Source organism: Cyanistes caeruleus, chromosome 12 (assembly GCF_971803275.1).
Source record: "Cyanistes caeruleus chromosome 12, bCyaCae1.hap1.1, whole genome shotgun sequence".
Lineage (NCBI taxonomy): Eukaryota > Metazoa > Chordata > Aves > Passeriformes > Paridae > Cyanistes > Cyanistes caeruleus.
In genome coordinates this window covers 14305763-14321663 of record NC_141712.1, presented here as the reverse complement: position 1 = coordinate 14321663, position 15901 = coordinate 14305763, and the positions used below count along the sequence as shown (strand labels likewise).

At 42.4% G+C, this 15901-nt stretch overlaps 1 protein-coding gene and 1 non-coding gene across 3 annotated transcripts in view; both read right to left on the bottom strand.

Annotated features, from left to right (window-relative positions):
- SF3B3 (splicing factor 3b subunit 3) overlaps positions 1 to 15901 on the bottom strand; it is a 28516-nt gene that overhangs the window by 10459 nt on the left and 2156 nt on the right. For both annotated transcript variants that reach the window (XM_023934673.2, XM_023934671.2), the window contains exons 4-16: positions 15202 to 15374; positions 14702 to 14843; positions 13614 to 13726; positions 12768 to 12905; positions 11506 to 11609; positions 10079 to 10244; positions 9553 to 9648; positions 8954 to 9026; positions 3541 to 3692; positions 2978 to 3133; positions 2465 to 2620; positions 2172 to 2315; positions 1192 to 1314 (exon numbers count right to left, since the gene is read on the bottom strand). In XM_023934673.2, coding sequence (XP_023790441.1) covers positions 1192 to 1314; positions 2172 to 2315; positions 2465 to 2620; positions 2978 to 3133; positions 3541 to 3692; positions 8954 to 9026; positions 9553 to 9648; positions 10079 to 10244; positions 11506 to 11609; positions 12768 to 12905; positions 13614 to 13726; positions 14702 to 14843; positions 15202 to 15374 — 1736 coding nt within the window. The remainder of the gene's footprint in view (positions 1 to 1191; positions 1315 to 2171; positions 2316 to 2464; positions 2621 to 2977; positions 3134 to 3540; positions 3693 to 8953; positions 9027 to 9552; positions 9649 to 10078; positions 10245 to 11505; positions 11610 to 12767; positions 12906 to 13613; positions 13727 to 14701; positions 14844 to 15201; positions 15375 to 15901) is intronic.
- On the bottom strand, positions 13379 to 13458 carry LOC111934796 (small nucleolar RNA SNORD111). The gene has a single exon (XR_002867412.1). It is a non-coding gene; the product is annotated as a small nucleolar RNA SNORD111 (small nucleolar RNA).

Genomic DNA, 15901 nt, shown 5'->3' with positions numbered 1-15901 from the left:
ACTGCAACAACTGAATTCTTGTGGGTGGACCCCACCCGGCTCAGAGCACACCTGGGGAGACACTCCTTACTTTCAGCTTTCTCTGGAAATTGCATATGGCATAAAAAGGAACTTTAAAGCACTATCAAGACAACAAACACCCCAACTGAGGTGCACTAAACCTATTACCTGTAAAAGTCAAGATCAACAATACTATCATATCTCCTTTTTTTTAACAGCTTGTTCTAACAGGAACAGGTCTTTTAAAATATTTACTGCTTCATCACAATCCGAATGCTGTTCCACTCTTAGTGAAATTTATTGAAAATCATCACTAACCTAAATCAAATTATGAGAAACAAAGGAAGCAGATTGACTTCCAAACTTATCAGCTTTAAACATTTGGCTAAATGAGTTTCAGCACAACCTTAGTTTCTGCCTGAGTGACAACAGCTGATCTCAAAGCTGAAAAGCACTTGTTTACTCTACAGGTATTCTTTTGCAGCTACAGCTGGCAGGAGTAAGTTGAAGAGATTCACCCACTGTACCATAACACTACAGCAGAGCACAAATTTCCAGATCCAGCCCCCTAGGCTGATCAGCATTATTTCTCAACTCTGAAGGTGTCATCCAAAAATGAGTCAAGCAGGGGGTGGCTGATTTCCCCAGTGCCACATCAGAAGGCCTGGAATTGGCACTTCTGATGAAACACATTCTTCCTTCTATGCCAAATCTTGCAAATATTTTCCTTGAACCATGTATGGCAGCTGTCCAGCCTTTGGCTAAGCTATTCCCAACATGCAAGGACACAACCACTCTCTGCATCAAGCATTCAAGGGTAAGGTTTCTGCACAGAGCTCTCGCCATCTCTCTGTCAGCTAAAGCAGGCAAGATGTGTCTCTAAGCCCAAGAATCTGCTCAGAGCTCTCCAAGCACACTGTAAACACAGCCTATGGGTCAGATGAATCCTAGTTCAGAGAAGGCAGGACAGCACTACACAGCAGTAAGGGGAATAAGAACAAGGCTGTTTGTGAAAGAACAAGCTGCGAGCCAGGCAGCTCCATAATGAAGTCATTTTACTTCCCACCCCTACCCAGAGGGTCCTGCTGTGCTGCAGGGATGCGCTTTCCCACTCTGCCCACCCATAGGAAAAGCTGGGATGTGATGCCTGGAGAGTGGATCTGTACCACTGCAAGAGCTCGCCTCTCTTACCGCCTCTTGGCCTTGCATTCGGACACGGAAGAGTTTGACAGGCCGGGAGCCAAGGTATCTGGTCCTGGTGTCAGAGAGATCGCCGGTGACGGGGTCCAGGACGGTTCGCAGCAGCACACCGTTCTTAACAGCAGCGAAACAAAAAGATCCAGGTTGAAGGTAAGAAGTTAACTTACTACATGCATAATTCTAAACAATTGAGAGAGGCAATTTATGAAGAATTAGCTGTTTGTTTTCCTAGTTGTCAGTACAACTCTCCCCTACGGCCACACTTTTAAGAGCAAAGAAAGCACAGCTCCTGCACAGTGCTACAGGGCAGAAAAGACCCTCTCCAGAATAAAAAACAGACCAAGGACTTTAGTGTCACATAAGCTGTAAGAACCTGAGGGTGGATTTCAGATCCTCATCCCTCTTGGCACAAAGATTTTACCCAAAAACTCATGCTCATTAAAAAAAGTTTGCATTCTGACATCAAACTTGAGGCATGAGGAAGAACCTAAACTGTGCTGATCATTTTTACTACATGTGGAATTATCAAAACAACATTTTTTGGTCAAAGATCAGAGCGTCTGTACTGGATACAACAAAAAGCTGTGTAATAGCAGAGTTATTAAAGCAGAGCCTCTGTTAGTGGGCAGTTACTTGTTTGATACTCTGCCCTACAGGCAGTTTTTAAAGAGCTACTCAACATTTCACCCAGAAATATTTCTTAAAATATGCCTTCCTTCTTGAATGGGAAAAGCACAGACTGTCCTACATAAAATCTGGGATAATACACTGTCTTTTGATTAGTCTTTAGCATAAAAATGTGTGGGGAAACTCACAGAGTGAATTCCCCAGACACCCTTATCAAACACATTGTAACAAAGAGGGAAATCAGGCTTTGTGTTGCACTACATGATGACAGGGCTATTTTAACAATCCACCTTTCAAGCAAAAGCTCCTCAAGACATGCCTGCCAGGCATGAGGAACCCCTCACCTGCAGTCCAATGTTCAGGTACAGAAAGCCAATGGAGCCCCTCTCTCCCAGCTCATCCTGCTTCTCTGTGCCACCCATCTCCACGATGCACAGCGACTCGGGCTGTGCGGGCAGCGCCTGCATACTCAGGGGCTGTAAGCAATCCTGAGGGAAACAGGAGAGAGAAAACACCAGTCAGCAAGGCTTGGCATAGCAAGACAGGATTCAAGCTCCATCTAAGGAGCTTAAAGACGCCCTTTTAGGTCTCCAGAAAGAAGTATTCAGCACAGAAAAAAATCACAACAGCTACTCACCGAAGGGTCAAGTGAAATAATTCTGACAGTGTTGTCCACCAGTCCAACAGCAAGGAACCGGGAACGCTGCTCCCCAGGGGGAACGTTGGCCAGGCTCATGCAAACGACGTCGGCCGACATCTCCTTTCTCTCTGTGTACTCATTCAGCTGTCCTGACTGAGAAAGAAAAACATATGACTTACTAATTAGATACTTCGTTTTTAAACAATGCTTTGGATTTGTTATATAAACAACATCGCAATTTTTAAACCATTTATTTCAGCTACAATTGGAAGAACCAGAAGAGCAAGAGTACAAATACACAATTTTCAGCCTCAGTTATGACCTTCAGAGACCTTAATTAGCCCTTAAATTATCTCAGATAGACAGTCTTGATATGCAGGGCTTTGATATATCCATTCTAGAAGAATGCTCTACTTCTGAATCCTTTTCCGCAGGTCTGATCAAGGATCAATCACTGGCATAACCCATACCTCACTCTACCAAACTCATTCACAACATTAACACACATACCGGGTCCATCTCAAAGTAAACCAGTTCTCCTCCAGTCAGTGCTATCACTACTTGTCTTTGGTTCACAGCACATTTTACAATGGTTTTCTTTCCTGGTGTCTTCCATTCATTTACTCTCTTATCTGCTCGGATGTGCCGAATCCCATCTGGATAAACCTGAAGGAAAAAAAAAAGTCCCATCAACTCTGTATTTACCATCTCTTCACAACTCCCCTTTCACTAGTGGTTCTGACTCAGCAGAAGCCAAAGGCAAGAACTGCTCCTGGCAGCCAGTGGTCCATCAGCTATGCACGAGGCTGAACCAACAGGAAGATACTTGCCAGCTGGGAGAACTTCATCTTTTAACCACAGCAAGGGGCAACTGAAGGAGATTAGGACCATTTTGGAGTGGTCCAGTTTCACTTAGCAAGATATAAAAAGGGACAGGCTAAATCAGCATCATTCTCTGCCAGCCTGCATCTTCAGACATGTGTTGCACTACTGCAGAAATCACATCTGTGCAGCAAGCTGTGAGTGGCAGACATAGTAGACACGTCAGAAAGAACATTTTTTTCTTCCATTACCTGTACCAAAGCATCATCACCAAGAAGAGAGCAGGACAAGGTGGGTGTAGTACCCAGGAATCCAGAGTCAGTCACTTCTTCTACAGTCTCTCCGATAGACAGCACCAGCGTGGCATTTACGAAGGACACAATAATGTAAGCATCAAATTCATCTGGTCAAGGGAGACAAAAAAAAGAGTACTGATTTAATAAATGCAAGGCTTCCCAACACAATCAGCAGTCTGACAAATGTCTAGCAGTTGCTCTTCAGCAGAATTCCTGTGACAATTACAGCTGCTGACAGTATTGCACAAGTTCGCTCTAGGACACGCTGTCCAAAAGCCAGCCACTGCTGGACTCCAAACAATGCAAGACCGAGCCAGGGATCAAACCACGATCCAGATCCACAGTCAATTCACCATACTCTGCATTCTGGCAAGAAAGATTCTCATCTAGTTTTTTTCAAAGAACGCTCAAGTTCTCAAAGCTTTTAAAACTGTTGTCCCCCCTCACCCAAGGAGCTGAATCCAGATTTAACACCCAACAAAGTCAAACTAAATACTCCAAAAATTTGAACGTAAGGAATCTATCTGCAGAAACCACACCACAGATGTTGCACACAGGAGGCTGCAGTACAATCTCTATCTAGCAGCCACGCAATAAAAGGCTGCAGTGAACAATTAGAGTGCATTGCAGCAGAATTTAGGGTTAAACCTGCTCTATCCTCCTCCAAAAGCTCAACTGGCTTCTACTCACATTGTGAGATCTCCTGGGATAAGAAACAATTAGATTTTAAAGATAGTTGCAATACTGTCATTTATCCCAATGGAAGTAAAGGTCAGTGTTTGCTCTATTATCTCCAGTACTGGCTTCTCCCAAAGGGGACAGCGTGGGAGACTCCTGTAGCTTGGACATGGAGGAGCTATGCTAATGAAAATAATCTAAAGAGCTCATTTGGAAATAGGGAAACTTTGTGGGAAATGAGGGTAGTAGGACTGGGTAAAGCAAATGTCCCAGTTTACTGCTGTCTGCTTTCACTCTGCAGAAAGTAATAGGTCTTAAGAGGGGAAGAGGACAATCTCATTAAAACAGAATACCAAAAGCAACAGAAACAATGAAATCTATTGGGAAATAGAGCCAAGAGCCTTGGAAGACAAATAAGATTGCCTCAGAGAAGCAACTCCACTTCTGCTGCTGTTGTCATGCAACTGCTATTTCTTAAAAAGAAAATTCCTCTTTTTAACCCAACTCAACCCAAACCTCAGCCTTGGGCACCACAGCATATCTAGTGGAGGTGAGGGTGTAAGAGAGCTGTCAGTTTCTGCCCTTGAAAGGAGATTCTCCATAGTTTTCAAACATGGGAGACATGGAGAAGTGGCTAATAACAGAAAAGGAAAATAGAGGAGTTTCACTGGGATGGAAACAGGATGCCACAAAATACAATGCAGCAGCCTAAAGAACCTGAGCTGGGTTAACCAAAACAAAAGCTTGAAGAACTAATCCTTTTCTTATCCACCCTGTTTAGATGGAAGCATTGCCAAACCTGCTGTGTCACGTTTATAACAAAAAGCTCTTACATACAGCTGAAAATATGCAAGTGAAAAATTAAAAAATCCATCCTTCTTCTCTGCAACATCTGGTATACAGACCACAGCTCTGATCAAACTGAAAAGTTCTGTGTAACGAAAGCAATTTCAACAGAAGTCTGTGACATGAACTCCATTACTATTCTATTAACTACTCACAGCCTATAACCACCAACAGCTCCAAAACCCTACGAACAAAAACCAGTCCATTTGGGGGAATGAGAACGTAAGAACTGAATCTGCAGAGAGCCCCATCAGTAAAGCCAACTACTTGCACGCTTGGCTAAACTGGAGAATTCCTCCAACATTAACAGTAGATGATAAGAGTTCAGCAAGACACACACACTGCTTATTTTCTACACTGAACAGCAACTTCTCCTACAAATTTGCACAAATTTTTCAACACCAGAAGTCTACCAGAATTCCTCAATCATGGAGTTTCTAGCAGTTCACAGGCTAAGCATTTGATTCATAAATATCCCATAGACAGGATGTTCTAAGAATTCCATTTCAAAGACCACTGTTGCTTTCCAAATTACTTCAGAGCTGCTGCCTTCCTCCCTAGGGGCTGTCAATTCTCATGATAAACCACTGTGTCCCAGCTGGAGATTTAAGCATGTGATTTGGAATAGGACAAAGAACTCCCATCTGAAAACAAAACAGATTCCCTTAGTCCTACTCTAGATGAAAACTCATTCCTACCTCTTAATATTTTTTTTGCTCTTTCTTTCCATTGGCTTACATTTATATTAGAGCATGCCTTTAAGTCTGTGTCAATAATGGTGACAAGTGCATTTCTGCTTGAAGTCTGTGTTGCTTAATGACTCTCTGCTGGAGCTTTTGAAATAAAGGGTTTTCTTTACCAGAATTAAGTCAGTGAATAACACACATTCATCTAGGTTCAAACAATAAAATTCTGGTTTAGAAAATATAGCAGCCTAGTTGAAATTAAGAGGACTAAATCCCTAGGGCACACTGAGAGTATTCTCAGTGTCATGGGGTAGAAAAAGAAAAGATCTATAGATTTTAATATGAAAAGCTATCTACTTAGCTCTGCACAATCCCAAGCAAAACATCAGGCTCCCCAGAGTTTTAAACAGATAGACATCATTTTGTATGCAGACACAAGACTTCAGAGATGCTTATTACTGTTCTAATTGCACCAGTCAGCTCCTTTCAGTGAGTAACAGAGACATTTTAATGACTCTGAAGAGCCACAGCTGGACTCATTCTCCTACACATGCATTACAAGTTTTCTGCAGCTTCATGCACACATCACAACCAGTTATGAAATCATGACATTTCAGTCCATGAACTCTAGACGACTGTGCTTTTTATTATTTGCCATGGATTCAGTTTGAGTTAGTCCATGAGAATTCCATTCTTATATGCCACTCCAGTCCTAACAGTTTTCTCATGCTCTGTGGCATCTGAATTTGCACCGACACAAATACAGTCACCATGAGCTCAGAGGAGTTCTGAGCAAACTGGTGAGCAGTGGCAGAGCTCAGGATCACTCTCAGTTAACAGACTCTATGGGGATGACAGCACATTTTCCTGGGCTTCTGTTTACTACTGCGTGGCGAGTCTGCAGCACTGACTCACTGCACATTGCTCCTCCAGTAAGAGTGCCAGGTAGGGAATGCTGACTCTCAGCTCCCAGCTTTCATCTGTCAACACAACAGAGCACACACCTACACCCACAGATATTCAACTGGAATAGAGGGTTTGGTGCAAATCCTACCCACTTCTGTCTCACAGGCAGATGATTCTCATAACCACAGGGCATTCCCATGCCAGCAATACCTACAAATGCTCCAAGCACACTTGATCTTTTTCTCTTGGAGGTCTGTACAAAGCAGCTGGGAGCCTAAATTTGGTCTACCAGAGCTGAAAATACCCCTTAACCACACACATCCAATTTTAGCAAGAACTGCCTGTCCCACAGAGACACAGTTGATTGTTTTGCTTCCCAAGGACTGCAAGATGGACTGGGATCTGCTCTCTACTCCTCAGCTACTGAATTTCAAAGACAACAATCTTCAACTGCACACCAGTTTCTAGAATTTGTTTACTGAAATGCTTAGCATAAATGCAGCCCCATGCTGTTGGGATTCTCTGTGGTTAACCTGTGGTACTGTACAGTAGCCCCTAGCAGTAGGTACACACCTGTGGTGATCAGCACCTCCACCACCAGCCACCTGTGGAAGAAAAAAAAAGGCTTGGTATTGGTAGTGAGTATCACCACGTACCAGCCAAGGTTAGTATTTGCTTTGAAGACTGCAGACCCAGGTGTTTCTTACAGAGGCCTTGCAGCACACACACATACTGCAACATCGAGGCAGAGCTGGGCAACCCCACACTGCCAACTGAGTCCTCAAAGGAACTTTAAAGATTAGACATGTCTGTAAAGGTTCTGAACTCTTTCTGATTAAAACACACTAAATTAATCTCTGAATTCCATGAGTTGGAACTTGGGGATCAGTTTCACAGATCTATCAACTGTATACAGTGAATAGCACAGCTTAACAGCTACAGATTCCAGCCTTTCTGAAATCATGGAGATGATCATGCTGAAACCTGGAGAATCTGAAAGGTGGAAAGCAAAGGAGGCAATGAGACTGGTCCACTTCCTGCAGATCACCAATGGTCCTCCACCTCGTGAAAAGTCAAAGTCTTCTTCTGGAATCCCAAGAGAAAAGATTTTAAAACTGTAAGGTGATGTCAGAAGCCTCCAGTCCTCAGAGGGAGGAAATCTTACCAATTTCTTTTCCAGAATGCTGGAGAAAAGGTTTCTAACAAACTAGAATGCCTCTTCAGAAAACCATGTATATAAATCCCACTGCAGCATTCGAAATTCCCACAGGGTTATTGGTTCCCTGGAAGACATGCTACTCTGCTTAAATGTAAGGTATCATGTCACCACAGCAGGCTAAAGCCTCTATTGCAACAATCTGGCCTTCCTAGATCCCGTGCATAAACCTAGGGAAGCCTTTGTGAGAGTTATACAAAGCACTGCTTGGGAAATAATCCCTGAGCCTGCCAGTACCCAGAACAGATTTCCTACAAGCTTTTTAGGTGTTTCTGTGCAATTCTGCTCTCACCATCAAGAGAAAGGCAGGAGAAGGGACTGCATTTCCTCTTGTATGTTAGTACAGCTATTATTTCAGAACACAAACTTAAAAAAAACCCAAACCAAATAACCAACCAAACCCCCAGTCCAGTATATTCTGCCAACCTCAAATCTTCCCAGAATCACCAACCTTCTACATACTGCTGGCTCTTGAATAGAGAGTATGTCCTAGTCCAGAGTGGTTTTTTTCAAAGATATGCACAGAAGGAAGTAATAAATAAAGACAGTGTTGCTGATTTATCATCTTTGTTCCATAATTTGTATCCCACTCTCTCACAAAGAGCTGATTACTACAGTTGTCAACACACACATGAAGAATAGTGAGTATGCTCCAACAACAAGAATAGCTGCTGCCTGCTGATGTTTGAGCAAGAACTTATGGGCAAAAAACTTATGGGAAATGGAAATTCATTGGAAGTTCAGCAGCTTTAGGCTGCAAATGTACAGCTGACACAGCATACTGGGCGATGGATGCAGCTGCAGGCAACTGCCTCTTTGTCAAAAGGAAGTGTGACAATACCAGGGGACCAAAGGGTGGGTGGCTTCTAAAGACAAGCAGGTGGCTGCTGACTCAAACCACAATTTCTGGGAATGGCACACAAGCATCACGCAGCACCATTTCTATCTCCTTGAACAGAAAACCGGGAAACAACAACAAACAAAACACACACAAAAACATTATGGCCTCCCTGTGCTTCAGGAAAATACTGCATACCTTCAACATGCCTCCTCACAGTCCATACAGCATTGGGGTTACCAGGCAGCTCTGAGACGGCCATTTCGGATACCTAACAGTAAACAGGAAGAAGGTTCTTTTGCAAACAGATGTTTAGACTTAATAGAGTAAGCAATCAAACCACCAGCAGTTTTTAAGCTTTCCCACAACTGGACAGGAAAGCTAACAATTCCCAATTCTAATGCTCTCAGCCCATGCCAGATGTGCTACAGGGCAAAATATGGTCAGCAATGATATGGTAACATTATTGCTTTGGATCATCAGCTTTAAAACAAGGTCATCCACCCCCAGCAGAGATCAGCAGCAGCTGGCAGACAACAGGAATGTTCCAGCTCAATACACTCAAGTATTAGAAGAGACAAAATGCAGGTTTTGTTGAAGTCAAGTAAACAAAAAGCCTTTGAGACTGTAAGAATAAACAGTACAATTTATTTCTCTTCTATTTCTCTAGAAGCAAGAGAAAGTAGCTCTCCAGAGTACAGCAGGAGAATCCCCTCGTTTCAGCACCTTTATTTCAAGGATTTCCTCACACCACCCTCACCTCTCAGGCTGTTCTTCTAAAGTGCTGGATGTCTTACCTCAAGTCCATGTCTTAAAACCCTCAGGGATGACCTGGGCCCCCGACCACATGCCACATACAACTGGGGTGTGTCTTCATTGGCCAAATCTGCTATCTGTGTGGAGAAAAAGTGTCAAAACAACATCTATGGAATGAGAAAATAAAACTAGATCTATGTATCACACTACTGCTTTAATCATGTTTTGCAAATACGAAAAGCTGTGGAGATGCCATAAGGTGTTCCAGCTGCTGCCCTGAAAGAATATTAAGTTTTACCCAAACTCTTTGGTAAGAACTGGTCTGATGGTCAACAGAGAAGCATCACAGAATCACAGGCTGACACCCTGTGTTTAGATATGTATTTAATGCCACAGGAATCCAAATTACCAGGCCAGGTACCAATCTGAGTCAGATATCTGAGAACTCTACAGATTTGACTTTCTATGAGTCTTTACTTGGAGCAGGATTTCTGGAAACCTGGAATAACATAGCTGGTGACTCCACTCACACTTGTGGTAAACAGGAACTTAATGATGGCAACATACCTGACAACACAGAATAGGAGACAAACTGTCCAACTCATCCACCAGCACCAGGTTCTTCAGAGGTCGTGGCTGAAAAAAGAATGTATCTCCTTCCTCAAGAGGCATGGCAGAGGAAAACTCTGGCTCCTCATCATCATCCCCCAGGTGAGCTATCTGGTACAGGTAACTTGAGACAGAAAGAAAAGTGTCAGCATGTTCAGAGCAAGGCTCATATAGCCTTCTTTAAGTAAGGTTTAACCAGGTACTTAGGTAGTGGGGAAGAAAGAAATCCAACCCTACATTACACAGTTATTGATATTTGGCTTTAAGGATTGTCTTCTGGGTGTAGTGGGAAAGAAAGAAATCCAACCCTACATTACACAGTTACTAATATTTGGCTTTAAGGATTGTCTTCTGTGTGACAAAGTACTTAAAAATAATCAGAGGCCTGCAAAGAAAAAAAACCCCAAAACCCACAAACAAGAGAACTCCCCCACAACCTCCCAGCTTCAGCCCTTCACATTTGCAGCTGTCACTGGCAAGGTATCCCAGAGTTTCAGTGTTTTGTTTGCCCTTGAGCCTTTTAGATATTCTTGTGTTAAAGCCAAAACACCAACTGACAGCTGAGGCCAAAATCAAGGCCAATGGCTAACACTTCAACTCCACAGTTATCTATTTTATTGGAATACTCTCACTTTTTTAACCACACTATTTTTAACCACATTCCCTATTCCACTTTATGAGTCTAAATAACACAACAATCAAATAAAACTTCAGAGAAGAAAATTCCCAAAAAAACCCACAGAAAGATAGACTGAGTTACTTCCAGTTTTTAATGAAGCCTGAATATGGCTTCCTCAACTCAGATTCAATCCAGCAAACTGGCTGGGGCTCCCTCAGGTGGCTGAGTGCAGATACAGTCAGGAAAATCTCAATTCCTGTGAATCCCCACTCAGACAGAGTTAAACTAATCTTCAAAGGTGTGCATGATCCTTTAGAGTATTTAGAAGCTCAAACATGAATTAAGAAAAAGCCCTCAAGTATACATCAAGTAAGGAAAGAACACAGCTACTAATAAGAAACCCTATTTACTTCTGAGTGGGCCACAGACACAAAAATTCGAAACTATCAAACTAACTGAAAAGATAATTCACCTAGATATGTGATGAACCCTACACAAACAGGAAATACTCAATTTTTCTAAAACCTGCTGCAACAGCAAGTAACCTTTTGTTATCTGCACGTCATCATCTAATCTGAGTTCAAACAAGAAGAAAATTCCCCCATTCATAGTCTAATCCAACTGTCCTTCTCAAGCCCTCTGAACAAAGCACTAATTTACCCATTAAATCAGAGGTGTTGTCTTTCTATGCACACTAAGTTCAAGGGTCAGTCTGCAGGCCTGAACAGAACAGGGGAAAAACACTGACGAAAGATTGCTTACTCACTGGTTTCCAAATTCAGATGCCACAAAGAGAAACCCTGTTTTCAGCACACACATGGCAGCAGCAACAGGAACAGTGTCAAAGTACTTCAGTCGAATCTCTGTTACCTGAAAGCAGACGTAGATGTGACTGTGATGGTAAAGTACTGGAGCTCCATGTGTGTGATTTAATAAAAAACATCTACGTAACTATCTTTTCCAAAGAAATGAAGCAAGACTAGGCTTGCACATGTGAGCAGGCTACACATCAGTTTGGGGCACCAGGTTATAAATCACAAAATCCAACAGACTATTTGAACAGACATGCCAGGCTGCCTGTTTCATTCCAAGATGTTCTGCCTTTTGTAACACTGAGTCAATCTGCAAAACAAAAGCTATAAAAATAGCAAGCTGCCTAAGAGAAAAAAAATTTGCTTCACTGAACACTAGCCATTCTCCAGCATTAGAAAAATAACCGTCCTGAGCAAATTTCTAAATTTGATATGGTCTCAACAGCTGTTGGTGAAACATCCAAGAACAATCTTCAGGCACTTGAACATCATAGAATCACAGTTTATTCCGAGTTGGAAGGGACCAACAAGGATTATCAAGTCCAGCTCCCAGCTCAGCACAGAGCAACCCCAAAAATCACACCATGTGTTTGAGATCATTGTCCAAACACTCCTTGAACTCTGGCAGGCTTGGTGCTTGCTAGACAATCACTCCTTGTACCAAATATGACATGTTTAAATGAATAAATTACCCTTCTATATTTACTCAAAAAACCCAACTCAACAGAGATCTTTTCAGAGCAGAATACTAAAACAAGCAGCAGCAAGCCACTGCAAGACAGTTATTTCAATTCACAGACCAAGCTAGTTTCTTCAACTTGCAAAAATATTGACTGATATAAATACTCAATTAAGAGACTAGAGGGTACTTGCTAAAATCCAGGGAAGCTAAGTTCCACAGAAAGAGTTACTGAAATACTCTCCAGGAGGTTCATGGACCACAGTTTACATCTTTTAAGGAAAAAAACACCTCTAGAACATTTCAAGTATGCTCAAGTGACTGCAGCTTAATCCTCACAGGATTTTGCAAACCTTGCACTGTGTCTCTTTATGACTGAAACCCACAATTGTGACCAGTGTTAACTGTGTAACAAATCACATAAAGCATGTGCCCTTACACAGCTAAACTTGCAACAGTAAATATGTATCACCTTAAAGAAAGTAATTGACTATGGACTCCTCTCAATTAATGCTTCTGCATTCATGTGATGCTTACCATGTCTTCATCAGTCTCCAGAGTAATTTTGAAGATGTCTCCCTGCTCTGTCTGGGCCAAGAAGAAGAACATGGACTTGGTCTTATGTGTAGCAGAGCAGACAAAAATCATACCCCTCTCTGGGTCATCCAAGTCATTCTGTCAGGAAAGACAGGAGGTCATTGGTGGAATTACCTGACAAGCACAGAAGTGATTTCACTGACTGAAGTATTTCCATTTCCCAGGTGCCTTAAGAGCTCACAGTATGGAAGAAGGTTTTTAACACAAAGCACATCCCTTCGTTACACCTGTAGTCACCCTTGGTACATCTCTGCCCCAGAAGGAAATACAGTTGTGGGACACTGTGCCTAAACATCATCCCTCTTCTGTTTTACTCTCCTCTCCAGGCAACTCTCACGTATCAAAGCCAAAAACACAGGAAAGGACTGTAACCCAGACACAGCGGGTTTTGAGCACCTTGGCAGGTGTTCAAAGCATTGCCAAAGCACGTAATCCCCCATACCAAAGGGAGAGGAAGCAGCCTTAGTTGCAACAGAGCTGCTGTTGAATTCATCTGCATCTATAATTGCCACCATTCAGCATCTCAAGTAATCCTATCTTGCACTGACATGCTGCCTGATCAGAGGCTTTGGAGTATCTCCAGTATAAATCTCAGAGAAGAGACATGAACCACACTCATCACTTCAGGCTATGCCCACCTCCATCCTCCCTCCCAGATAACACACAGCCGGTGAGGTAGATAAACCAATGTGGTTTTAACTGCTTTTTTCTTACTGTAAAACCTTCCTGATGCCCTTAACCTTGAAAAGCAAATTCCAAGCATTCATAATCTTAAAGAATTCTCACCCGTCTCCTGGGAATTGGGCATCTGATGTCAGGCTGGTCACCAAAGTTTTTGTAAGTAATATAATTTTCAGAACAGATCAGTACTCCACTGGGGCCATCAGAACCACCCGGAACTGAAAGAAAATTATTAGGAGAAAAGCCTTTACCACAGATCTGACTCACTGCTTGCAGAACATTTGGTTTTCTTTAATGCAATGTAGTTCCCAGTACTCTCCATCACCCTGCATGTATGAATCTGCCCTTATTGAAAAGACAGAAGACTGAGTACAAGCTGCCTGTGCCACCATGAGAACAGAGCAGAAGGAACCAGGGGACCTGGAAGGATGCAGCTTCTGACAAATTGCTTGAGTTTTACTGTTCCTGGCTTATTCTTATTAGAATGTATTATTTTTTATTTCTTATTATTTCCCATTAGAAAGCCATGCCATGCCCAAAATACCACACTAGCAACTTAAACACAACCCCTGGGTTTCTGGCATATTTGCTTGTAGAAATGTCCATCAGATGAATTAACATCTTTAGTTAATAGAAGCATTTCTAAAACCATACTTTGTGATCTCATGTAACAAAAGATATCACCAAACAGATTCAGCAAAATATTTGGTGTCTGTCTGACAGCTGCCTACAGGAGATGCAACAGGGCAAGCATACAAAGATGCTCTCCTAGCTCAGCACCTTCTGTGCTTGGAGAGGAACCTGCAGCAGTTTCCCTGGTTGAAGGTGTTATATTGGCTCTGCATCCAACCCCTCAAGGTGGGCTTTTAGTCCATGGATTCACCTACTGCCTTTAGCTGATGGAATCCCATTCAAGAGAGTACAACAGCACCTACACATTAACTAAGTCCTTTTGCATTGCTATCAGCTAATTTTAGGAGACCTATCTAACTGCAGCTGCTTCTACAAATACTTGTGTGTTTCCATGTGTGAACCCACCCCTCATTACCTGACTGCAAGGTCAATTAACTAATTTATACTAATGGCTCAAACTACAATTGAAACAACTCCAAAGATGTAAATAGTATTGACTCTGTTTTCCTAGAGAATGGGAACCAAGTAGACCCATGCAAAAACATCTCAGTAGGCAGTACCTGTTATGAGGAAGTTGCCATGCTCTTCCAGGGGCTCACTGTATTTCCTGACAACATGGTTCAAACCCAAGTCCAATTCATAAAACGTCAATGTCTGTTGTGTGTTGGCTGCAGCTTCACCTGTGGGATCATTGTCTGCTTCCTAAAACAGAACACATGGAGGGGTCTTTGAAGAAAAGTATTAAAAGGAGGAGCAAAGCTGATACGTGGGGAAACAGTTTTGAGTAACAACAGAATGGAGGCCACAAGACTGGAAACTGCACAAGAGAAGTTCAGACCAAGAAAAGAGGCATATTTTCAGTTGAAAAGCAAAATGAATCACCAAGGCAGAAGAGACTTGTCCATTCTGGCTGAAGGCAAGACAAAAAGCCAGTAAGCTTGTGAAAAATGGAAACTGCCTCAGACAGCAGAAGCAGCCTATGTTTCCCAATGACAGATGAAGAACAGAATAGGAACAACAAATGTCAAAAGACAGCAAAGGAAGATGAAGTTCTTCTCACCTCATAATCCATTTCTAGACAAGCAAACATTGGGTTTTCAAACCCCACATCGACTCCTACCACATGGTAGACCAAGGTATTGGCCTTGTGGGCTTCCAGTGGGGAGGAAATGGTGAGTCGAGCAGCAGCATCTCTGTTCAGAATATACACCAGCTTCTGCTTTTCAATGGCACCTGCAAAAAAGGACAACAGCACATGAAGCCCATCACTTGATGATCAAATCTAACCATACCTGCAGCCCAAAATCGAGCTGCAACTTGGCAAGAGAATGTCAGTGTTACTTCAGCTGAAGTTCACTACTGGTGTTTATCTCTGTGCCACCAATTAACCTTGAATGTCTCATTTTAAATCTTTCAGATTGTAAGGACAAAATGACAACTTCAGCCCTTTAAAGCCAAAGCCTGACCCTTTGAGCTACATTCACCTGGCCCAATATGCCAACTACAGTGGCTTAAGGCAGGTCTACTCACTCCTTTTACAACACAAGAGATGACAGACTGCAAGGAAGCAAAGACAAACAGAAAGAAGGATCCAGATGTTCTGCTATTTAAAGCCAGCTGGTATGACAACTTCTCCATAAAAATATTTTAACTAAGAAAATGTATCCTTGCTTGACACATAACATCCACAACATAAAAACCACCACTCAGATATCAATATGCATGGCACAACCATGACTGTGCTACTTTCTCACCCAGGA